This window comes from Lichtheimia ornata (assembly GCF_029851405.1).
Source record: "Lichtheimia ornata isolate CBS 291.66 chromosome Unknown scaffold00031, whole genome shotgun sequence".
Classification (NCBI taxonomy): domain Eukaryota; kingdom Fungi; phylum Mucoromycota; class Mucoromycetes; order Mucorales; family Lichtheimiaceae; genus Lichtheimia; species Lichtheimia ornata.
This window is the reverse complement of record NW_026695351.1, coordinates 324072-349549: the sequence shown is the minus strand read 5'-3', so window position 1 is coordinate 349549 and position 25478 is coordinate 324072. Positions and strand designations below refer to the sequence as shown.

Here is a 25478-nt window from a genome sequence, read left to right as displayed (position 1 = left end):
ACGATTGTTCTGCTCCAGCTCATCATGTCCATCCTTCAACTTTCTTGCTTCGATGGGATTTGAATGAGCAACGCTCAAGCACAGAAACATCATCCAAGTATCAGAACAATCAAGTTAATTTCCACTTCTTCCGCTCCCACTTTATTTCCTCTTCCTCCCATTCTCAACTGCTGCCCCATTCAAGTACAATTATCACCTGCGAGCGATTGTCCTGCTTCAACCCATCATGTCAATCCTACGATTGTCTTGATCCGATTGTCTTTGACTGAATGGCAAGTCCATGCCGTGTACACACCACTACAGCACCCGTATTCCTTGACACCACACGTTCTCTTGTACACTCCTCTACCGCGATCAATCGTAACAGCATTCATTCCAGCAATTGCTGTTAGCAAGGTCTTTACTCCATTGTCTCAATCTACTTGCAGCAACCTGCTTTACAGCCTTTTCTACGTGTGGCGACTTGCTTTAATACATATGTGTCCCTGTGGATGATGCCATATCAGCTATCGAGTACACCGCAATGCAAGCAATCCCTCACCTGGCTGGGCTGCAATAGAAAATCAGAGAAGACCAACAACCGAATGGAAAAAAGCATATCAACAGCGATCACATAGCTCTTTTCAGCCAACACATTGGTTATGATGAATGGATGCAATCAGGTGCAGTGATGAGAAAGAAACCCTGGGATGTTACTTTTGGTTAATTGGCGTGTCATCAGCAGGAAGGATGGATCGTGTCACGTGGATACGGCTGAGGATAAAGATGATTGGAATGGCATTGGCGAGAGGGCTCATATCTTGGCGAAGATGGTTTACCGATATGGATGAATTGGGATACTCGAATCAAATCACACAACAGCTTTGGGATCCTCAACGATTATGATTATGATGGCAGCAACTAAGAACACAATGACACCCATTGGCTCAACGTGATTCACCCATACCTTGTTGTCCCTTTACGTATTCGCTTGATAGACAACCACACTACCATGTGTTATTATTCGACTTTCAATGGATTAAAATTGGGTTCAACATGATGTTGTTGATATCGGGCATGCTATTAGTTGACATGTGCAAGATGTGGATCACCTTGGATGAAGGGGTTGGGATGGAAACTTGGGAGGTCGGAAGATGAGGTTGGATCATTTATATCATTGTATCAAGATGCCTTTGTTCTTTTGCCACAACACTACATACATTCGTTAAAGCTTTCTAGTTAGCACGCTGATAGATGATAGGGAGTGGTAATGCTCGTATTGCAAAGATAATAAATTCGAGTGTGGATGAACCACCTTATCACACGTTGATTGGATAATGATATGTGCAGTTTATGTATGAGAACGGATGCAAAAGTATACAACATTAGGAACAAGTAATGATAGGATGATGGTGCATGATGAAGGAACATATAAATACGACTATTATACAAGCTATTTTTCACGAAAATCAACCAAGCGTAGCAGTTTGGGTTCCTCTGGATGTCGTTTTGCTATTCCAGCTTTGATGAGTGTCTCAATGTATGGCGACCAAAAGGTTCCTGGTTCAAGCTTCATGTACGGGTTATCAGGCTGAACAACAAGCAGATTCATCAAATCCTATCACGGCAAATCAGCAAGCCAATTCAATGTAACGCGCATAAACAATATACTCACTTCTACAATGAACTTGAGCTCGCACATTTCTTCTCCTTCGTTTCGTGATCGTAGGCCATCCGTTGACCCATTTTTCACGCGCTAAAAAGGCACCCATTATAGTTAGGAACAATCCTCATAGATATGATCCACTTATACATACATCGACGGGGTGTGGTGGATAATATTCGTCAAGGAAATCAATCAAGTGTTCAATCACGCCTCGATATGTGTCGTTGAGAGCTGCAAATCGATCCCGCTTTTCCCTGTACTATACGTTAATCTCATGGCCAAATAGCATACCCCCATGATAATGCGTTACCTTCCCGGATCCATATTTCCTGCTGAATCCTCCAGCTTCTCCAGCTTCTTTTTCAACTCCTCAGTGATCTGATTTGATTCTTGCAAGGACACCTCTTCCCGTTCCAGTGATTCTTGTGTATCATCGTATTCCTTTTGGAGAAAAGCGAGCGTATCTCTTAGACTATTCACATTGGTATCAAGCTCTTCCTTGTACTGCAACTCTGAAATTGGCTCTTGTACTTGTTCAATGTCCTCAACAGCTATGCAAGTAGGTTCATTTAGCCAAAACCATCCCTATCCACGTATCCTTTCAATATCACATACTCTCCACTTGTTTGTTGAGCTCCGTCCTAAGTTCCTTCTCTTCATGTTGTAATATCGACATTTTCTACTCGTTGCATTGAGCATCTCTTATCCTCCAGCCCCAGCAGAAAGAGCATCTTACCTTATCTTCTTGCGATCGATCGTACATATTGCCTAGGCCTCGTTCGCGATACTGGTCTTCCAACTATATAATAAATGCATACATGTATATATCAGATACACATTGAACAGAGCATCGTTGAGAGTATATGCACGCACCTCATGTAACTGCTTCCATAGTTGATCGCGTTGAGCTTTCTGCTGAGCGAGAATGGAATCAAGATAGTCGCCTCGAGCTGTACCATCCTCGGCGCTGGTGACAGTAGGATCGCGATCAACGGTCTCGTCAAAGTCCTTGGCAGCTGATTGAATGATAGATCTGAGGAGGTTCTCAAAGGACGACATTGTGGTAAAGAGGTAAAAGGGTGGGTGTCACTCTGCAAAGAAGAAGCAGCAGGCACGAGCTGAACAACCAATTATTCAAAACGCCGAACAGCGTTAGTAGCTGTCCAATTTAGATGGCTCTATCGCACTTTCCTTCAGCTGCCACCAGCACTTTACACCTTCCACCTTATCAACATGAGTGCCGCCATATACTCATTTATCAACTCCATCACCAATAGCATCACTTCTCGATACGACATTAAAGCGCAAATCTCATCTGCTGGTCTATGGAAGATCTATCTTGGTCTCCGTAAAACTACCGGCAAGCACGTGGCGATATTTGTGAGTATGCAACCTGCTGTCGACCCCGTTGCTGGATTCAACCATGCTCATGCACCTACCCCAGATCTTCGAAAAGCGATCCTTGGATACTGGATTTCGACGTGAACGAGGTGCATCAAAGAGCGACACTGAAAAGGTCTATGAACTGCTCAAACGAGAGGTAAGGCGGCAAGGCTTGGCAAACGCGAGACCTCTTGTAACATGTCTCTGATACCTTTTATGCATTCAAGGCGAGCAACTTGGCACGTTTACGACATCCTTCCATCCTCGAAGTAGTCGAGCCTGTATCTGAATCACGATCATCGATTGCTTTTGTCACCGAACCATTGCTTGGCACGCTATCACACTTGCTCAAGATGGAAAACAGCTACTCATCTTCGAGATCTGATACCACATATGAAATCGATGAGCTTGAGGTATATAGTAAAAGATGAATGGGTTGATGGGATATACATCTTATCCATGCATGCGTATCAACATAGATTCAAAAAGGATTGTTGCAAGTGGGAAAAGGAATGCAATTCATGAATGATGCCAAGGTGGTACATCACAATCTTACTCCGGATGCTATCTTTGTGAATGCCAAGGTAAGTAAATGACCTTATGGATGCACACCAAGGAGCGTTAATAGCTTCTTTTATATAGGGAGATTGGAAGATTGGAGGGTAAGTGATGGAGGAACCTGTATTTATTGGATGGGTTGGGTAACGCAGCGATCATAAGGCTTGGATTTGGCGTATTTTTGAACAACCCGGATGATGCCAGCCGAGGATCAATGTACGAATACAACGATTATCTACCAGAGCCTTGTCAGATCAATTTGGATTATGCTGGTGAGTGCGTGGATCATGGATCATGGATGAGCGAGTCAATTGACAACATGTTGTAGCCCCTGAATATGTTCTTGATGGCGAAGTTTCAGAATCCAATGACATTTTTTCACTGGGATGCTTGGCATACGCTATTCACAACAAGGGTGTGGCCTTACTGCAAACATTCAACAATCTAAGAACGTATGAACGCAAGATCCAGTCCTTGAGCACAACCAGTTTTAACAAGATGCCAGTACATTTACAAGGTAATAGCCACCATGATTACATCTCTTTTGAGTTTTGCTAAGGATGCGTTTCTCGACAGAGGTTATTCGCCGTCTTTTGGCAAGATACCCATCACAACGTCTTACACCTGCCGAGTTTCAGAATTCAAAGTATTTTGACAACATTCTCGTATCGACCATGAAATTTTTGGAGAGCTTCCCTGAAAAGACGCGTGAAGAGAAATCGCAATTCATGAAAGGTTTGCCGAGGGTGTTGAGTCAATTCCCGGAGCGTGTATTGAGGCGAAAGGTAATGGTCACTTGACTATGGGGATGACTGTATTCGTATTAAGGTATATGCATGTAGATTTTACCATCACTCTTGGAGGAACTCAAGAACCACCCATTGCTACCCTACACCATCCCAAATGTGTTTCTCATTGTGGAGCAGCTCAATCAACGTGAATTCTGTGATTTGGTGCTACCGTCTTTGAAACCCGTATTCAGTGTGCGTGATCCACCCCAAAACATGATCGTGTTGCTCGAGAAGCTTGATATCCTGCAGCAAAAGACACCAAGAGAAACATTCCGTGATGGTAGGTGACACGATGGTGGGATGAAATTTAAGCTTACAATGTTGTTTTTCTTTTATCAGATATCATGCCTCTGGTTTATGCAGCAATCGAAGCGCCGACAGCTGTAGTACAAGAAAAGGCACTACGTATTGTTCCAAAGTTGGCAGAGTCATTGGATTATACCACCGTCAAGAACTCCCTTTTCCCCAAAGTACAGGTAAATAGCCTTAGCGTGGGGTATTGGAATTAGGCACACTTGCTCACATGCTTGTTCGAGTAGATGCTCTTTGCACAAACCACTATTCTTTCAGTCAAAGTCAGCTGTTTGATCTGCTTCCACTCCATGATCAAGGTTATTGACAAGGTAGGTTGAGATACTATACACGTGTTGCATTTCCATCTCTAATGCTTTGTCATTTTAGTATACGATGCAAGAGAAGATGGTCCCATTGTTGAAGAATATCAAGACAAAGGAGCCAGCTGTCATGGTACGTGGAAGGGAAGTCAAAGTGGTATATACGTGGATATCTTATTGTATGTATTAGCTGGCTACATTGGCTGTATATGATGAGTTGGGCAAATTCTTGGACAAGGAGATTATTGCCACCGAGATTCTACCGCAATTATGGCGTATGAGCTTTGGACCATTGTTGAATCTTGCTCAGGTATTGGTTGTTGATATGATGAATGTGATTGTGGCAAGGTTGACCTAATATTGCATCATTTCCATAGTTTCAAAAGTTTATGAAGACGATACGAGAATTGACGAATCGTGTTGAGGAAGCGCACACACGGCATTTACGAGAAGTCAAATCATTGGAGGATCAGACCAAGAGTACTAGTACGGCAGCGACATCATCTGCAAACGGCAATGGTGTTGTAGGTGGTGGTGATGATGTATCATTTGAAGCTCTCGTGCAAGGACAAGGATCTCAATCCAAGACATTGACACCTGATTTATTCTCGAGTGAGATTGGTAGCAGCAATCCTCCATCACCGGCAAGGATGACACCACCTCTTGCAGCTACGAGTGCACAACCACCTAGCAATCGTTCATCATTTGGGTCTTCCCATGGTGGTGGATGGCATAATACAAGCACGCAAAGCACTTTGATGCCGACCTTATCTCCTTCATCCAGTCCAATGCGTCTTCCTCAACCTACAACAACCACAGCCACTGTTATGGCCAATGCCTCGCCCATGAATTCCACATTTCGACCATCTCATATGACAAGCTCCACCACCTCTTCTTTGGATTGGTCAATGTCCAATAACAAGATTCCTTCCCTTGCTGCACCGCCAAGTTTCCAAAACACACCCGCTTTACCCCCTCCTTCCTCAACATCCTCACTCATGCCAAGTACTGCTACTACTACTACGAATACCATGGCTCCAACATCATCTGGCCCTAACTATAATGCTTTCCGTGGAATGGGAGCAACAATGCCATCATCATCACCCTCACTTACGCCTACTACTTTAACACCAAACACATCACGTCCTTCAAGCATGACCACATTACAACCATTATCCATGAGCAACCAGTCGTCAGGCCAATCATTGCAACCCCAATCAGGACGCAAGTCTAATAATCTGATGGCATTTGATCCCCTAGGATAGAAGAACAATCAACCTTTTTTACTCTTTGTAATTCTAAGAAGGCATGCATGAAGATATAATGAGACAAAAATACCAGCATTATCATACTTTTACTATGGGGGGAAAACAATGAGCCATGAATGTAGACAAAGAAACTTTTGCATACATACCATTCATTTGAGTAAAAAAAGGGATTCTTCTCAATCCACATACCACATTGACAAGTGAAAAGGAGTGATGGTGGTGTAGTAGTACAATTGTAGTATGCTTAATGCAGATATAGACTATATGTTGTCATGGTGATTAATTTAATCAATACGGATGTGGGAAATGGGTTAAACAATATAGCTCGAAAGGTAATTTGTAACCTCGTGGGGGTGTGGGGGGGAATGGATGGATGGATGGACCTGAGAAGAACATGTGGATTGGAGTAGGTTTTACAGTTGTATGCTGAATGAGCCAATGAGGAAAGGGCATTGTGGATAATGTGATGCTGCGTAATTCACACCAAGGATAGTCATCATTTCTTTTTCTTGGTTTCTCTATTTATTTATCGTATCGTGGCAGCCATGTACTTCTGCTAAACCAGCATGTTACTAAGACCAGCCAAGCTATTTTCGCCGCTGCATCAACTGGGAAAATACCTGGAAGGCAAGGTAACCGAGTTGGTGCAGCAGCAACCGCCGCCCCATTCCTCATTTCAGATTGCAAGAAAACGATTCTACCATGCATCACCCAACACACAGCTTATTTCCAAAGCCCATTACCACTCCAAGACTGTCCCTACATTGTATCATGTTGCAGAGCGTGAACAGCAACGTCTTTTACGAGTTCTTCAAAAGCAGTTTCCTATTGTCAAGGTGTTTTCTTCACCCACGATAGTACGGCCCACTGGATATCAATTATCATTTGCCAAGAACATTAGCCAATCACACATGCAGCAATTTCGCACGATAGTTTCATCAGGTGCATCATCCACATCGACATCATCAGCAGCCGCCGTTGAAGGTGGTTTCGCAGGCTTTGCTGGTGCAGGTGGTGGTGGATTCTTCCCTCGAGCTCCTATGGTGGGCTATGCTAGAACACCCTTTGCGGCCCGACAATTCTCCACCGCCCGTTCACCCTGTGTTACTATGTTCCAGCAATCCACCGCCAATACCAATGGCATCTCACATGTCTCACGTTTCTTTTCGCCTGCTGGATCCAAGATGTGGGTGCCCAACGTCAACGATTCACATGCACGTCCTTCTCCTTCTCCTTCTCTTCATCAAGATGAAGATGGCAATGGCAAATCTTCTGGTGCAAACACTGTTCCTTTGTGCAACAACAACAACAACCGCAAGCAACAACATGATGATTTGAAGCAACAACAACAAACTCAACAATCTTCAGGCCGTCGTTCCACTACTCGTAAGGATCGCAAACGTCGTCGTAACACCAATGCTGCACGTCGTTATCGTTACGATTATATTCATCACGATGATTTGTCATGTCGCTATATGCCTGGCTCCGAAAAGAAAGTAGTGCCATCCTCCATACGCCATCATTGGCAAACAAGTCAACTCAAAGCACCTCCCGATTCAGCCGTTGTTTATCTGTCAATCAAGTTGGATGGTGCCTCTTTTTGGGAACAGCATTTCAGTGATGAGGATGAAAGTCAATTACTTGATGCTGCCTTTATTGGATCATTGCATTCGGTATCCGAGCTATATCAGATGTTCTTGGGACAAGTGGTCGTATTGCTCAACACGCTTCAAAAATGTGGTACCTTTGAATTGGTCGTATCCGATGATCGTGAATTGCGTGTCATTTTCCCATCGTCGCAGTATTGGCCAGCTGAAGATCGAAAAAGCATTGCATGTCGTTGGTTGGCAGAAATTGGAATTGATCCTACAAGTACTTGTTTTACGATTGAAGAAATGGAACCACCAACACCATCAACGTCAACATTCACTGGATCTCACGATACTACGCCATCCACATCACAACAACAACAAGATTCGGATGTTCTTGGCCCTGATTACTTTAAAGGCATTCAAGCATTCCTCGACCACGTCGATGAGATGATCGAATCTGGACCTGCATTTGGACGGCGTTGATCTACTACTACCTTCTTTTATCCATTATTAGTCACATTCCCTTTGCACACATATATATACATATATATATATATATATATAGCCCCGTTCCTTTTTCATTCTATGATCTCTTTGAATAAAGATATAGCGATTATATGAACAAGAATGGGTTTATTTGAGCTATAATACACTTAAAACAACCAATCACGGAATCCATTAGGGGGTTGTGACAAGGCGATATCTTCATCAGCGTACACAGAGGATGATCCTAGACGTTTCTCAGCTTCTTCAATCCATGGCATCACATCAATAAATGAACATTGTTGCACTCGAATGCTCTTGAGTTTGCGTGAGCGTTGAACAAATACACAAAGACCTTCGCCACTGACATTCCAACATGATATCAGAACCAATCTCTCAAGCATTGGTAGCTCGGCAATAAAAGATAGCGTAACTTTGGAGATCATTGATTCAAAGTGTTGTAGTTGTAAGGATAGGAGATGATCAAGATGTCTGATTTTGGCAGTAAACGAGTCCAATCCTTGGGATGAGCAGTAAGGGCTTGAAATGGCAAGGTGTTGGATGCTGGTTGTGCAGCAGGAGGAGAGATAAGATGCAATGCTTTCCAATACAACATCATCAATAGGCGCATCTCTGCCACGAATGTGTAGGGTGTGAAGGTCGACATGGTTGTCTTTCATGGTACGAAATAGAATATCCAAGGCATCGACGACTGTACGGGGTATATCCATTCGATCGGTGGACGTGGGTATCAAATACAAGCGCTGTAGGTGGAGCAGGCTCCCAACGGCTCTTGCTAATGATGGTGTAAACAACATAGCGTGTTGCTCAATGAGCACGTGTTCCAGCATTGGGCATCGGTTGATCAAAGAAATGAAACTTGCATCGCTACATAGCACGTTTCGAAATTCGAGTGTTGTCATGCAGCTGGTGATGGTGTTCTCTGGTAATGAATTGCCCTTGAATAGACAATATTGGAGTTTGAGTGATTTCAAGGTGGACAAATGCTCGGCTATGGTGATGGATGTATCCACGGCAACGAATGTGGCACCACTAAGATCCATAGTCAATTCATCCAGCCCATGTTGTTGCTCTTCATCACCATGACGTCGATTGCTTTTGATGATACGATCCAATCCATCCTTGACAGTCTCGATAGCAGAATCATCCACCAATGATACAGAATTCAACTTTGGACAATGCCGTAATAATGTTGGTAATTCCTCTCCCAATAGAGCTGGACGCCACATGCTTTCTGTAAACGCTAAGAATCGAAGGTTGGGACATCTTGCTAATATTGGCTCCAATCGAAAACTTGGGTTCAATGATCCAAATAGCAACAAATCGGTCAACAATGGATACGTGGTTCCTTGTTCTCCAAACGTGCATTCTGATAGTAAGGTGCCTGGTTGCTCAAACTCAAAGTAGGTGAGCTTTGGACATGCTGCCATCACATCGTAAAAGTTGAGGTTGCGCGCCATGTGATGGCTGATGATCAAGCGTGTCAGGTGGTTGCCGAGTAATCGTAGTGTATCAAGAAATCCATCCAATTGGTATGAGCTGCAATAGCATAAAACTACAATACATGGTTAGCTTTATAGATCAATCAACCACCATCCTTGTAACTACTTGCCTGCTGTCGTATACGATCCACACGTCAACCGCTCAAGTTCTTCAATGTCCTCCCGAAACGCCGTGTCTCCCTTGTGAAATACGACAATGACAGACTTGACATGGGGACCGAGGCATTTGGCTTTGAGCTTTTGCAAACGAAGACGTTGTTCTCGACCTGATATTGTGACGCTACGAAAGAGACGAGTGCTGTACTGCGGAACAAGCTCACACCAAGCGCGACACACGGCCATGAGTTCAATAATGTCGTACTGATCCAGCTGCGAAAGGATCTTCCAGGTAATATCGAAGGTCAAGCGAGACCAGATGTCGTGTAAATCATGGTTGGTTGCGGCAATTGACATTGGGACGTTCATTGGGCTGGTGAAAGAGAATCGGCAGCTGCATAACCAGCAAGTGCAGGTGGTGGAGCTGTGTTACGTTTCATTGTGGCGAATCAACATTTGCTACTCTTGCATTGATCATTACAGTACCCAATACCCAATCGATACACATGGACTTGTATAATCACATTGCATATCTCAGAAAAGAGAATAAATGCTCCTTGTCAATCATTCCCCTTTCTTGACCACATGCCTTCCTTCCCAAGGGTTTTCTTTTTCCTCTCTTCTCCCAATGATGTATAGATGTACCCCCTATTGTAAATCGACAGAGAAAGTAATACATCAACATACCAAGACCTGCATTACTGTATCTATTGTTGTCAGCATACGTAGTAGTAGTAGTTGTTTATACATACTCCCTCATCAATACTCCTTTTTCCTTCTTGTCAAAGATTGACTGAGTTCATATCCTGTTCATGCCGCTTTCCCTTTCTCTTTTCAATTTCTTTCACAGCGTTTCATGATGGCACCTTCAAAATCAATCAAGTACCTACTCTTTATATATATCGCAACTTCTTTGTTTTATGCCACCTTCCATGTGATCCAATTAAATCAAAATGCTCCAAACACGCATACTGGATCTCAACACAAATCTGGGCGAATAGCTCCCCGATCAACCGAGGATGATTACACGACGACGTTGGAACAATTTCCAATCATGGTAGATGATAACCTCGCTCATCGTCAGCAATATGACAGCGATGATGGTAAGATTTGGCCGCTGCTGCAATATCTCTCATACACCGCAACTCATCCATATCGCACAATAGTACTTGTGTCAAAAGCCTTCTCAACCGCAATGTCAAATGAGGTGCAACCATACTACTATAGAGCCAAGCACACATTTCCAGCTGAGGACATTACCATCAGCACCCTTGTTACACAAAATCGCTTTGCTGTCTTGAGTCGATTGGCATCTCATTATCGTGGTCCCATCTCGGCAGCCATCCACGTCACCAATGACACCCACATGCAAAACGTTATGGATGATCTCGACCAAATAGTGAAAAACAACACTGACATGCAACAATTCGTTGACATTCATTTGATTGTCGATAAGCAAGATCGTCAATTCAACATGTGGCGAAACGTTGCAAGAATGTTTGCACGTACCGAATACATCATGATGCTTGACGTGGACTTTCATTTATGCACCGATCCACGCACTTCGCTTGAAAAGTATCCTGATCTCAAGCAACGCTTACGTGAAGGCAATGCTGCTATTGTGGTACCTGCATTTGAATTTGTGAATCAAGAGGATGGGGAGGATTGGCATCAATTTCCTACCACCAAAAAAGAGCTTATCAGCAGCAAGCATGACGACAAGATTGACATGTTTCATCGTACATGGACACGTGGGCATGGATCCACAAATTACTCCCACTGGTACGATGCCACACAACCTTACAAGGTGACCGATTACAATTATTCCTACGAACCCTATGTAATTGTCAGGAAGCACAAAGAAACGCCATGGTGTCCCGAGCGATTTGTAGGCTATGGTGCAAACAAGGCTGCTTGTCTCTATGAGATTTACCTCTCTGGCATCGAGTATTGGGTGCTTCCACAAGACTTCCTCATCCATCAAACACATCACTATCCTGAAGAGACACGATCAAAAGAGGTGAGCATTATCATCATTGTGTGCGTATGTTTGTGTCACATGCAAACAACACACGGGCCTACTTTTGCCATCCTCTTCTACGTACCCGACGACGATGATATTAACAATTTTCTTAGCGGCAGTACAACCGTAAACTATACACCTTTTATAGAGAAGAAATATGTGTGCGATATGCTCGAAAGATGAAGGCCAATGGTGAATGGGACACTAGCAAGGCTGATAATCTCAAAAAAGAATGCTCAAAGATAAGCGGGTTCTCCAAGACATTGGACAAGATGGATACAACAACGTAGCAAGATGATGATAATGATAATACTATCAAGCCGTGCTTGAATAATACATGATAGTTATAGTAATAACAAAAGTAGAAAGTAAAACATGCACGCTAAAGCGTCCGTATTACACCATGTTTCAGCCATTTTATCGGATGAACGCTTTTGGCAGTGTTCGCGTGTGTGAGAAAGCGCTGTCAATACACATACATCACGCACACACACACATGCACAAGGAACGCGGGCTGCAAACATGGATCTCAAACAGCCCGCCCATTCTATGTTTATGTTGATTCTCTCTCTCTTTTCATTCTTTTTCCCTCTCTCTCTTTCTTTCTTTCTTGCTTTCTTTCTTTTTCCCCCCTTTTCCCCTTTCTTTCATCTCACGACCCTTTATCGATAACGTAAACGACAGCGCGTGATATGAATACCAGCCCATGGCTTTTTGACCGATCCTGCACCGACCGAGTAAGGCTCTTTGATCCCCCCCCACTTTATTTAATGGTGACCCACCCACTAACATACCAACGCATTGGGGATTCCACCTCCACCCCTTAATTTCTGATAACAGGAAACATGCTTGAGAAACTTGTAATACCATATTTGGGGGAGAGAAAGAAAGAAACAAGTGTTATGCATAAAATGCATAAAGGATCTTCACCATGCTTACGGTAATCCATGTAATGTTTTAGACTTGTGTCCTTGGTGCCTAGCGTATTCCTTATCGCAGTTGGACCGATACGATTATGGATTTTGTTGAAAAGGCGTCATCCACTTGCTCCGGAACTGATTCGGAACCGGCTCTATTTCGTCAAACTGGTAAGTAAAAAAGAGAGTTGCCCATGACCGCCAATCAACCCATCAGGTACACTTACACATCACGTTGTGTTGCACAAAACAACACATGTATTATAGACCACATTGATCCTGTTGTTGTTTACATCATTGGCTCAACTTGTATTGTCCTTGGATTTGTTGCTTTTGCGGATATCAAACACTCTCTCTCTGGTAAATCTTACTTCTCTTTCACACACGCACACACACACACCTGCTCCACTCGCCCACCCATTCAACTCATTGACCCCCCATGCACACGCCCATTCAATAGCTCATTGCCATTGCATTGCACCATGTCGAGTATACCCGTAACCCTGTCGGCTCGGGCGTCCTCTTGTTTTATTGGCTTTCGATTTTGATGGTCAATGCAGTACAATGGTGTTTACGACACGTGAGCAATGACACGCTTCAACAAGTTCAACCACACAACACATACATGCTATTCGAAGCGACGAATGTTCTATCATTGATCATGCTCATTCTGGAATCATGCAATCGACCCACTCACACATGTATCATTCTCGAGCTCGAAAAGGTAACCTTTCGTGCAACCAGGTGGATGGCTACACAACGTGATCATGACCTTTTGTGTTTGACAGGACCAATGCCCTTGTTCAACCGCCAATATCTTTGAAAGACTCTTGTTCAGCTGGGTATCACCTTTAATGCAACTCTCAAACTTGTCCATGGATGATTTATGGTAAGTGTTCGATTCAACTTTTTATAGATGCAACCTTTGGGTTCTCATAAAAGATGTTAGGCTTTGGAAAGATCCTTGCGACAAAAGGGATGATTCACCATCATGCGTGGTTTCAGATCAGTAAGTATGAACGATGATGTAACTACTACTACTACTACATGGAATGAGTCAGCTGATCATGCATCAAAGTAGGTCAAGCTTAACAAGGTTATTCGTTTCAATCACGCCCGGTCTCTTTGTTCTCTCTGGGGTAACGTGGTCTCTTTCAAAGTGGCGTCACTCCTTTGTTACTAATCCTATATTTCAGGTACTGCAATTGATCCATGGCGTCATCCAGCTAGCATTACCTTTATTACTATGGAAGCTCTTACAATGGGTCACTACGCATACTATAATCATCCAATCGTTCCCAGAGCCCTTTTATCATGGTGGTTTCCTTGCAGGTATGCCGATTATGGCCATTGTTTCCATGACAACGATTAACCTGAACCATATTAGGAAGCATGTTTATTGCATCCATTGCCCAGTCACTAGTGCAACAACAATACTTTCACCTATCTTCGATGATGGGCATGTCCATTTTTCAATCACTTTCAACGTCCATCTACCACAAAGTATTGGTACCAAAAAGCCAGCACAATGAGACGAATGAGGTATACACACAACAACGTGACGGATCATGAGTGGCTCCAAGTTCTGATGTCATCATAGGTTGCCAACCTGGTGCTTAAAGATGCACAGAGGGTCAAGGAAGCATGCAGCTATGTTCATATGGGTAAGAATGTGCTGATTGGAGCCTTGGCAAACGTGCTAATACCTATCACATACGAAAAGTTTGGAGCACACCATTGCAGGTCGTGAGCGTCTTTGCAGCTGCACAGTATATTCTCGGGATCCACCATCATACTTGGATAGGCATGGTCGTCGTTATATTCGTTGTTCCGATCAACATGATGCTCGGCTCTTTAATGCGAAAATGGCGTCTCAAGCAAAACACTCACAAACAGAAACGAATGAAGCTTTTGGTATGTCTCATGATTTCCCAGCAGAAGTATCAAGCAATTGGTAACATGGATTCCACCATAATATAGGGCAGCGTATTGGATGGTATCAAAGCTATCAAGCTACATGCCTGGGAATCAGCATTAGCACACAAGGTATCTATACTTGGATCTTCTTCTCTTTTAATTCAGGATTTGCTGAGAACTATTCACATTAGATAACTGCCATACGCAATCAGCTGGAAGTTGGGATTCTCAAGAAAACTGGTGTAGCTGCTGCTACTGGAAGCTCGATATCCAATGCCATTGTCTTTCTCGTGTCATTGCTCGTTTTCATCATCTACGCATCGTCAACGCCAACCCCTCTCACCAGTGACAAGGTGTTTGTATGCTTATCGCTCTTTCGCCTTTTACAATCTCCATGCATGAACTTCCCCAATGCGATATCAGCTGTTCGACGTGCATCAACATCCATGAAACGCATCCATCAATTCCTGACGGCTCATGAAATCGACCTGCATCAGCATGTCATTCATGAAAATCATCGACGAATGAGCGATTGGACATCCGATACACCCATGATTGAAATGGATCAAGTCAAGGTCCCAGATATCAACAACAGCATCAACCTACAAATCCGCAAAGGCGAGATTGTGGGTGTGGTTGGTCATTCTCCAGCTATCCTCAATGCGATCCTTGGCAACATTTCAGATGGCCATATGACTGTACGTGGCTCTATTGCTTATATCCCTCATACACCATGGGTCATGCAGGATGCCTCATTATGCGACAATATCGTGTTTGGTCATCGATGGGAGCCTGATTTTTATCGCAGTGTCCTCAACCTATGTGAACTCTCACCCGATGCCGTCCCAAGTCAACATGCCATGAAGATTTCACTTGCACGTGCGCTTTATTGTCGTGCTGATATCTACGTCTTTGATGATCCCTCGTGCCTTGAAAGAGAACTATTTCAACGCATTGTACTCGGCATCTTGCGCAACAAGACGCGTGTTATTGCCACTCGATCCTTCTCGCATTTATATCAGCTTAATCGTGTATTGATGGTTTCAACGACAGGCGAGATTGTCATGGATGGAAGCTTTGGCGAGCTGATGAGCAAACACCATGCAACATTGTACCATATCATGGCATCTGCGGATGATCGTCGTACTACAAAAGAAAGCAACTACCGGGAGATCCATCAACAATACATCATGACAACACCACCACCTATTGGAAAACATGCGGATGATGATGACGATGATGCAAAGAGGAATCAGTCATCCTCTTCAATAAGCACCTACATCAAGGCTTGTTCATTGCCAGGCGTTATTGCCGTGATTGTACTCCAAGTGTTGGCCCGATTAGCCCAAGTCAGCAGCACCATATGGCTCCAAGCATGGGATAAATACAGCAATGATGCATTCTACTACTTGGGTGTATATGCAATTCTCGGCTCTGCTTGCATGCTTCTTGAATGGGTCAAGGCTTTGTTACTTTGGGTTTATTGCGTTGGAAAGTCTGCAGCGAATCTTCACACACGTATGCTGTACAAAGTATTAAGGTAAGTTGATGACTGGATGATACCATCACGCATCTGCTGATATTATAAATAGGTCGCCCATGACTTTCTTCCAAAGCACGACCACTGAGATGATTCTTGCTCGATTCAATCAAGACCAAGAGATAGCTGATCGCTTATTACCAAAGATGATTTTTTACAACATGAGGTATGTTATCCTTGCCAAGTCTTGCGAATTGAACCTTGCTCATTAAGCACACGGATGTTTAGGATCATGGCCCTGCTTGCAACAACAACAGTAGTCATTGCATGCTCTACACCATTCTTTTTACTCATTGTGATTCCTCTTGGTAAGTGCCAAGCATCATCAACATCATCGCCGCTATATCCACTCATCTATCCTTATTACATCCTAGGTTTTCTTTACATTTACTTGCAACGTCTATACCTTGTATGTGATCGTCAGCTGAAACGCCTTGATCATGAATCCAAATCAGCGCTATACATCCATCTTGCCGAGAGTACGTTAGGTGCGAGTACGATTCGAGCGTATCACAAGCAACAATGGTTCCATGGGGACTATGTGGAGCGGCTAAACGATGTTCAGCGAGTGCATTTTGCGTCTGTGGCATGTAACAGATGGCTGGCCGTGCGTATCGAAATCCTGGGTTCTATGGTCATGTTTGCAGCTGCAATGCTTGCTGTGATTGCTGTGGTCTACCTACCTTCAGTGGATGTAGGTTTGGTGGGTATGAGCCTGTTTTATGCTCTTGGCATCCCACAACTGCTCACCTGGGCATTGCGTTCGTATTGCGAGATCGAGGTAATGTTGTGAATGTCGTGTTTATTTTCATCACAAAGCTCATGATCCATGTAATTAGCTTCACAATGAATCCCTTGAGCGAATACAAGAGGTACTTTTGATGATGATGGCGGATTTAAGAACACGGCTAATGACATTTTTATTCAGTACACTGAATTGCCGACAGAAGAAGAATATGATGACTCAACAAGAATGGCACCTATCCCTGTTCATCCAGCATGGCCCACCGCTGGCAATATCGAGTTTAGGCATTACACCACAAATTTGCTACACAACGTCTCTTTGAGCATTCAATCGGGTGAAACGATCAGTATTATCGGTGCTGACAAGCACACTTTTGCCCAAAGTCTTTTTCAATTGGAAGTAACACCACCATTGAGCGGCTCTATCCATGTCGACGGCGTTGACATTACCCATTTGGACGTCTATCATTTACGATCACGGATTGCGTGGGTGGGTTCAGAGGATGAGAATGCATTTTTCTCGGGTACAATACGTGAAAACTTGGTAAGATGGGTACCTATGTGGGGTGAACCATTACTTATACATCGTCTTAGGATCCACTGGGACGTTGTGGCAATCTTACACTATGGGATGCATTGGCTTCTGTACGACTAGAAACACAAGGCGGATGGGATGCACCCATTGAAAAGCAGCATTTCACACCTGGTGAGAAATACGTAAGTGCTACTTCCTTTTATACAAGGCATTATCACTGATGAATGTACATGGTATAGCTGTTTGGCTTGGCACGAGCACTACTACGTCGTCCCCGTATTGTTGTACTTGAAGACCCTACTACCAAAGTAAGCACTCAAAAAAGCGGCATGAAGCAAGTGAAAAAGATGACTGAGATTGGTTTTTAAGGTTGACACCGAAACCGCTGATCGCATTCAACAAGTTATTCGTGAACGTTTTGACAAATGCACAGTGTTGATGGTCACACAGAAGCTCGACACCGTCATGGAATCCAATAGGTACGTAAATGCAATGCGACAAGATTGATTTGCATGTTTGTTTGCATGTATAATTAATGCATCATGCACGTTCGATAGGGTGCTTGTTGTAGACAATGGCGTCATGATCGACTTTACTACCCCACAACACATGCTGAAACACAAAGGATCGCTGCTTTTTTCTTTGGCAGATAGCAAGCTTTGCTAAACAAAAAGATGACTGTATTATATTATGTATCATATCATGTATCGATAAATGAAGATTTCATTGAGGACGAAGGATGCATCATGTTGTTATTGGGACACCCTTGGATGATGTTGTAATCAATTGTATTAGGTACATTGGTATAATCGTTAAGTAAAATTACACAAAAGAGGAGGAGTTACAATAGTTTAAAGTACATAGAAGGTAATCTATACTTCTTCCTTGGTATGCTGCTCAAGCTCGACCATTTCACGCTTGCGTGGTGCGCAACCTGTACAACGTGCAATCGTTACACGGATCCAGTGGAAGAGCATCTGCAAGAAAAAGACAACCACAAATGCGGCACCAACACCAATATAGTATCCCGCGGCTACTGGTCCATTGTCCCAGTCAAGGAAAGGATAGACCCACCAGCCGGCCCTGTGTAGAATAAAAAAACGATACATTGACGTAAGCGGCCGAATCGTTGAAGCAAATGGTCCATATGTATACTTACGTAGCGTGCACAACCCAACTCAAAAACATGTACAGGATGACATTGATCACAATGAGTAGGACAATGTTCATGTACATTTGCATTCGGCTAAAGATCATTTCGAACATCATGAGGAAAAACGATACACCATGCACAGAGACATTGAGCCATGCATCCATGGGATTAATACCGGCTATGTACCGAAAAACGATCAGCACAATATAACAATGACCCATTTTTCTTTGTTCTACCTTGTCCATTGTTGAGCATACTCCAATAAACAACAGGCGTAATGATGCTAAAAACGTCGAAGGTAAGTCACATGTCCCCGTGGGTCATCATTGTTGCTGCCAGCATTGGTGGTTGCACATGCTACCTACTTGAACACGAGGATGGTGTGATACAAATACACGTAGAGGTAGTTGAGAACAGTAGGCTGGATGAAGAATGTGCGAGGGTATCGCTCCGGGGTCAATAAGTAGTCAACGCTATGATACAAAGCAGTCTATGTATGTGAGATGTGAGTGATGCATGTTTGTCTCAAATGCGGAGTCGAGTTGTTTTATACATACAACGAGGTATGCATGGAGACCGATGTACGTGAGGTTTGTAAAGTAGCCAAAGAAATTAGTCATCTCGCCTTGGGTGGTAGTGTAGCCGATATTAGCCCATATGACGATCGTTGAGTACAAAGTAATGGGTATGCGTATCAATAGCAACGTCGTTGGCGATACCCAATATGAAGTAACGGCACGTTCAGGTTGAAATTGATCGAAACCAAACCATCGAATAATGGCAAAACGAGAAGGAGAAAGACGCTCGTCCTTGTACTGCATGTTGATGCTGTCGATGGAAAGGCAGCTTTAGTGGTAGAGGAAGAAAAAGAGAAGAAAAGAAAAAAAAGAGGTGTGCAACAGAGTATGATACGCATATACAGCCTGTATTGTGTTTTTTTGCCCGGAGGGACAAAGTTTTTAATGATCGTGTAACTATTGTGCTTCGGCGGTAGGTCAATCACCGTATCCGTGGATGCCAAGAAAGCAAGCCATACACACGATGACCATAACTGCCATTGCCCTAATTTACGGCTCCAGCAATTTGGGACAGGTGGGAGATTGGACAAAGGTATTACATATCATATCAATGCTTGCTTGCAGAGGCTATAGATACATAGACATGCTTATAATGGAGCCAAAATAGTGCTCATCCGATCATGTTTCAAGGCATTGGATCAGCAAAGAAAAGCTAGACCGTCACGTCCTTCTGTCTCATCTTTTACGCTTTCCATTGCTGTCATTGCCCGCATGGATTAATAACAATCGCTGCTCGCTGTGACCAAAATGATGCTCTCAGCAATTAGACTCAGACTGCAACATGGAGTCAGCGTGTGCAAAAACATTACCCATTCTTCAAGCATGTGAAATTTTCGCTACATACGCGGGAAAATCATTGAGGCCATAGTAGCCAATGTTGGATTACAACAGCAATTGACGTTACCCTTATTACTCACAAGCTTAGGGAAATGGTCATTGCTGTGGCATTAAAGGTAAGCAGTCTCACTCAAATTACGGCAAAGGAAATTTGTTAGACCGCCTCTCGGCAACGTGTCCCGTGTTCCCCGTTCTCCGCTGGTGATTCATGCTTCATAGGTACCCATTGCAACTTTGGAAAAGTGATCATGACCATGTATTCAAAAGTGACCGATCATGCTTTTATTGAGCCCTTCATGGTTTGAAGATCTTTCAAAAGCACACATTTAATATCAACGAAGCCAATGTTAGTGATACATGGTCCATCATTCATTATGGTGATGCTGATGGATGATGCAAAGCTACCCCTACTTGGTTGGGATGATGACATGTGACCTCCTAATTTGCTGTTGACGCTTTGCATTATTGTTGACAAGCAATATGCCTCAACCTTAATCTGCGAACATCCACCATCTTCATGTTGCTGAAAAAGCAATAGGACGAATTGATCGTTGTTTGCATGCTCGCAAACTCTTTCGCTGGCCACTCAATGATGGCGAATGGCACAAAACGTATGAAAGGGATATCTTTAAGCTTCCAGTAGATCCAACTTTTTGGCTCCAATGACAATTTCTATAAGCCTACATGATCCACGTATCGTTCGGACAACAAACCTCCCCTCGCTATCCCGAATTCATCCTTATCCCCTGTCGCCATCAGCTTCTTTACGTGCATAGGTTGTCACGCTGGGGTCCGGGATTACCATAAAATTGTAGAACTTACGGCGTTTACGTGGAATTTAGGCGAAGCTCCCTTGCATAATAGAGTTCACCATGCATGTAGTAGCAAGTGCAAGTGTTTTCTGTTACATGCCAACCAAGGCATCAAAGCACTATTCCCCGTTGCTGTGTATTGAAGCCTTCGAAAAAATCCCGATTTCTTTTTTGTGTGATGAGCTGTGGTATTAACTCAACTAATAATGGATCGACACCTAGCATTAGGATGTCATGGAAACCTAAGATTACCTTGGATACCATTGCCATGGCAATGTAGACTTGTATTGGGAAGGGCTCTCGAAATTGGGGTCTTAATGGCCGAGCTAATAAGAGCAGCATTGCTGTTCCAAACGAGACGGCAAATCATTGCATCATATAGCATCCCATGGCTTTCATTGCCTATCGCCCACTACACCAGCACTTTTTTTAACGTACGTAATTTTGTGGATTGCATTATAGAAATGAGGCATATGTAATCAGGTCACTGCTGCAGCCCCTATCACAGTAGATACAATCACTTCCATTTCCCCTTTCTCCCTACCATCCAATTCAAGCTAAAAAGGGGCCATAGACAAACGACTCATATGAAGGAAAGGAGAAGAGGCTTGAACTTCAAGGTCGGGCTGCTACGCATCCTGCATGGAGCATACTATATGTGATGCATCATCCTTTGCATGTTTGGGGTCATAGGAAACCATAATTCTTTGGCTGTTGACAGGTATACCTTTTTGGTGAAGGGGGTACATACGAAAGATACATAGCACGAGGATACCAAGCTGATATCTGTAGATCAACGCCTAACGTTCTATGTACGTAATGGTGATCCATCAATGTCAATTGCAATATGATCTCCCTTTTAGTAGGCGTTCCGGATATTCTTTCAACGACGCATTCCATCAGCAAATCATCGTAAACTCAACCCATAACATAATTGATGGCTGATGTACTCTTTTAGTTGACCACTTACTTTGCAAGGAGAACGAATACATAGCATGCATCTAGGGACAGAAGGACGAAAGGGGGTATATAGTAATCTGTTGCGGAACATAACGTGCGGTGTGTTGCACACATAAAAGAGACAAGTGATTGCGCTGGTGGTTGACCTCCATCTTTCTGTAATTCACTTTGGCATATCATACACGGCATTCTCTATACATTTACCCTTCCATAATTCCTCACACATCCCTCACAAAGCATATGCAACTACCTACAATGGCGCTACCTTCGTTATTACTTGCTACTATAATGCTGCTATCGTCGTCCAAGATCGCCTTTACCCAAGAACAACCCCATTGTGCAGATATCGATTGCCACTACAAATTACGACCAGTGGGTGCCAAGCACACATCCGATTATGCTCTCTATTTAGGTATGTAAGCAAATAGTTACACACGAACGCTCGGACACTGCATTGACGATGCACCTGTTACACACACTTTTTGTAGAAAACAATGAAGGCACACCCATGTCCTTTTTCCACGACGTACCATTACAGCCATCCGAAAACGTATTCAACATGGTCGTCGAAATTCCTCGCTGGGACAATGCCAAATTAGAGGTATGCACGTGCTTTTGTGCGGAAAATAGTGCTCTCCCATTACATATTTCTCGCTTTTATTCTAACGCATCATCCCTAAAAATAGACAACCAAGGAGGTGGTCATGAATCCTATTAAACATGATAAGAACAAAGATGGCTCCTTGCGGTACGTGCCCAATCTTTTCCCCATAAATGGATATCCTGCCAACTATGGCATGATCCCAAAAACATGGGAAGATTCTTATGTTTTAACCAAGTCAACGGGCACGTATGGTGACAATGACCCTATTGACGTACTCGAGCTTGGTTGTGAAGTTGGGTTTGCTGGGCAAATCAAGCAAGTCAAGGTCCTTGGTGGATTGATTCTTGTTGACGAGGACCAAACTGATTGGAAAATATTTACCATTGATGTTCGAGATCCATTGGCTTCATCCATGAATGGTTCGTATGATCCATATCGCATGCAAATGTACGCGTTGCTCATCTCTTTTCATGTCAACCAGATTTAGAGGACATCGAGTCGCACTACCCGGGCTTTGTGGACTTGGTTAAAAACTGGTTTACGGTGTACAAGATTCCTAGCACTGGTAAACCCAACACTCTTGGCTTTGATGGAAAATGTATTGGCAAGGTAACAATCACACGCCGCCCTTATTGTGTTGAAACTGAGACACGTGGCGTCGAAACAAACAAAAGTGAATCAACACTCATGCTTCACCTTAATAGGAAGAAGCAACGAAAAAAGTGTATGAAATGCATGAATACTGGAAAAGGCTGATCAATGGCACTATTGCTGAAGAAGATACCAAAGGCATCCAAAGGTAATAGGATGTTGTACATCTCCAGGAGGTGCATATTTTGGATGTCTCACCACATGCATAGGTTCACAACGACTACTGTGGGATCACCATACCAAGTAGGGCCTTCCAGTCCACAAGTAAAATCTGTGCCAAAGGTAAGAAATTGAACATTGGGAATCAGAGGGGGGGGGTTTCCGTGGGTGGGACAAAAACGTTGTTGATATGCAAAGAATGGTAAAAATGATAATGATTGGTTCCACATATAACAGGCCAATCCACAACCTTACACAAAGCCAGGGGTGGCTGTCGAAAAATGGGCGTTCCTTCCCGCGGAATGGAGTTTCTTAGAAAAAGCAAAGAGTGATGATGAGGTTTAGAAAGCTTAAGTGTCTCTCATCCATTAAAGACAGCGCTCGATGATTAGAATAATGAGCCAAAAAGCACACAAACAAAGCATGCATTGCATAAGGAATGTATCAGAAGCATTGATGGATCATCGTTAAAAGCCATTAGTGTTAATGCACATTGAACAAGTGTGCCATAGGTCAGCGTGTGTATAGTAAGAAAGAAGAATATAAGTTTATATTTTACAAGTCAATCATTGGCAAAGTGTTTGTGTGTATACATGCTATGATGTTGTGTGCGAGATGGTAGAAGAGGATGAGGGATGATGCAGGAACCAAAAAGTTGGTAGTTTGTGTTTGTGTGTGGGTGTGTGTTTGTTGCATGATTGAGGAAAGCTAACAGGATTATCTAGAAATGATGAAAATGGTACGTGCGCGTTGTATGCATGATGCATGAAAAATGTTGGGGGCATTAATGGATCTAATTGGTGGTGATCTGGACCTTAATGGCACCGGTAGAATAATCAGCAGCGGTCTTGAAAGCATTAATGGCATCCATCAAATCGAATTTGTGGGTGATCAAATGGTCGACATCCAACTTGCCGCTAGCCATCAGGGAAATAGCACGAGGATATGTGTGGTGGTATCTGAACAAGCCCTTGATGTCGACTTCACGCATAGCAAAGTTGTTGACAGGGAGAGATTGGTCATTCTTGCCGACACCAACCAAGCAGCAAACACCAGCATCACGAGTAGCCATGATGGCGGCACGGAATGAGGATTCGATACCAGTGCACTCGAGAGTGTATTCTGCACCTTCATTGTTCTTGGTCAATGCACGAATCTCACGAGCAACTTCAGTGTCGGGCTTCTTGGGATCCACTTGATAGGTATAATCGGCACCCATTTGCTTGGCATATTCCAAACGAGAAGGCTGAACATCGGTGATGATGATGGGGCTCACACCAGTTGCCTTGGCAACAGCAAGAGTCAACAAGCCGATAGGACCAGCACCAGTGATCAACAATGAGCGACCAAAGGTAACACCACAACGCTCTAAAGCGGAAATGGCAACTGACAATGGTTCCAAAAGAGCACCTTGTTCATATGAGACATTGTCTGGCATCTTGTGTACCCAACGAGCAGGATGTGTGCAATACTTGGAGAGAAGGCCATCATAGGGAGGAGTGGACTTGAATACAACATCTGGGCAAAGATGATAACGACCAGCCATGCATTGAGAGCAGTTGCTGCAAGGAATACCACTAAAAACAACACCAATGATATGTTAGATCATCATTACACTATCACCTTTTCCCTCTTATTCAACATGCCTCTTCCAATACTTACGCTTCAATAGCAACACGATCACCCACTTTGAGATTGGTAACGCCTTCACCAACAGCTGTGACAACACCCGCAGCTTCATGTCCAAGGAGTTGAGGCTTGGTAACGGGGAAGATACCAATTTCACCATACTTCCACAAGTGGATGTCTGATCCACAGATGCCACAGGCCTTGACTTGGAGTTGTACTTCACCTTGAGCAGGCTTTGGGACAGGGATTTCAATGATTTGAAGGTCATCGGTCTTGTTCAAGAGGACGCCATAGTTCTTTGTGTTTTCATCAGGGATCTGAAAGTTGTTGCTCATGATGATGTTTGTATGGTAATGGGGAGAAAAGGATATTTTTGTGCGGGGGGAAATTGCTGAAAGTGTCGAGTATTTATTAGTTTGAGGCATTTCACTACTGTAAAACAGGGCCGGAGTTGAGACCACGTTTT

At 43.5% G+C, this 25478-nt stretch overlaps 9 protein-coding genes across 9 annotated transcripts; 5 read left to right on the top strand and 4 right to left on the bottom strand.

The window, feature by feature from the left end:
• Positions 1–1432: 1432 nt before the first annotated feature.
• Positions 1433–2704, bottom strand: O0I10_006854 (uncharacterized protein; the record flags this gene model as incomplete). Its single annotated transcript, XM_058486879.1, has 7 exons — positions 1433–1597; positions 1655–1735; positions 1797–1899; positions 1956–2196; positions 2261–2324; positions 2382–2444; positions 2519–2704. The coding sequence occupies 7 exons, from the start codon at positions 2702–2704 to the stop codon at positions 1433–1435; spliced, it is 903 nt and encodes a 300-aa protein (XP_058342465.1).
• Positions 2705–2878: 174 nt separating this feature from the next.
• O0I10_006853 (uncharacterized protein) lies at positions 2879–6256 on the top strand (the record flags this gene model as incomplete). The annotated part of the gene is made up of 14 exons (XM_058486878.1): positions 2879–3025; positions 3090–3185; positions 3256–3441; positions 3508–3612; positions 3671–3690; positions 3749–3858; positions 3915–4103; positions 4163–4371; positions 4429–4657; positions 4717–4853; positions 4917–5000; positions 5059–5124; positions 5182–5301; positions 5369–6256. The coding sequence occupies 14 exons, from the start codon at positions 2879–2881 to the stop codon at positions 6254–6256; spliced, it is 2586 nt and encodes an 861-aa protein (XP_058342464.1).
• A 569-nt stretch (positions 6257–6825) lies between these two features.
• On the top strand, positions 6826–8334 carry O0I10_006852 (uncharacterized protein; the record flags this gene model as incomplete). The annotated part of the gene is made up of 1 exon (XM_058486877.1): positions 6826–8334. One exon carries the CDS (start codon positions 6826–6828, stop codon positions 8332–8334), a length of 1509 nt encoding a protein of 502 aa, XP_058342463.1.
• Positions 8335–8504: 170 nt separating this feature from the next.
• O0I10_006851 (uncharacterized protein) lies at positions 8505–10322 on the bottom strand (the record flags this gene model as incomplete). The annotated part of the gene is made up of 2 exons (XM_058486876.1): positions 8505–9910; positions 9968–10322. 2 exons carry the CDS (start codon positions 10320–10322, stop codon positions 8505–8507), a joined length of 1761 nt encoding a protein of 586 aa, XP_058342462.1.
• Positions 10323–10812: 490 nt separating this feature from the next.
• O0I10_006850 (uncharacterized protein) lies at positions 10813–12266 on the top strand (the record flags this gene model as incomplete). Its single annotated transcript, XM_058486875.1, has 3 exons — positions 10813–11056; positions 11120–11973; positions 12090–12266. 3 exons carry the CDS (start codon positions 10813–10815, stop codon positions 12264–12266), a joined length of 1275 nt encoding a protein of 424 aa, XP_058342461.1.
• Positions 12267–12668: 402 nt separating this feature from the next.
• O0I10_006849 (uncharacterized protein) lies at positions 12669–18295 on the top strand (the record flags this gene model as incomplete). The annotated part of the gene is made up of 23 exons (XM_058486874.1): positions 12669–12713; positions 12817–12836; positions 12938–13064; positions 13161–13253; positions 13354–13617; positions 13682–13782; positions 13843–13902; positions 13975–14032; positions 14090–14225; positions 14281–14435; positions 14494–14557; positions 14617–14807; positions 14874–14939; positions 15002–16350; positions 16403–16516; positions 16579–16658; positions 16725–17131; positions 17190–17222; positions 17279–17638; positions 17689–17811; positions 17869–17937; positions 17999–18108; positions 18187–18295. The coding sequence occupies 23 exons, from the start codon at positions 12669–12671 to the stop codon at positions 18293–18295; spliced, it is 4134 nt and encodes a 1377-aa protein (XP_058342460.1).
• A 206-nt stretch (positions 18296–18501) lies between these two features.
• Positions 18502–19603, bottom strand: O0I10_006848 (uncharacterized protein; the record flags this gene model as incomplete). The annotated part of the gene is made up of 5 exons (XM_058486873.1): positions 18502–18712; positions 18789–18960; positions 19019–19065; positions 19148–19272; positions 19340–19603. 5 exons carry the CDS (start codon positions 19601–19603, stop codon positions 18502–18504), a joined length of 819 nt encoding a protein of 272 aa, XP_058342459.1.
• A 2621-nt stretch (positions 19604–22224) lies between these two features.
• O0I10_006847 (uncharacterized protein) lies at positions 22225–23728 on the top strand (the record flags this gene model as incomplete). Its single annotated transcript, XM_058486872.1, has 7 exons — positions 22225–22381; positions 22458–22570; positions 22656–22992; positions 23055–23182; positions 23278–23372; positions 23434–23506; positions 23621–23728. 7 exons carry the CDS (start codon positions 22225–22227, stop codon positions 23726–23728), a joined length of 1011 nt encoding a protein of 336 aa, XP_058342458.1.
• Positions 23729–24176: 448 nt separating this feature from the next.
• On the bottom strand, positions 24177–25347 carry O0I10_006846 (chlorophyll synthesis pathway protein BchC; the record flags this gene model as incomplete). Its single annotated transcript, XM_058486871.1, has 2 exons — positions 24177–24960; positions 25046–25347. 2 exons carry the CDS (start codon positions 25345–25347, stop codon positions 24177–24179), a joined length of 1086 nt encoding a protein of 361 aa, XP_058342457.1.
• Between the last annotated feature and the right edge of the window lie 131 nt (positions 25348–25478).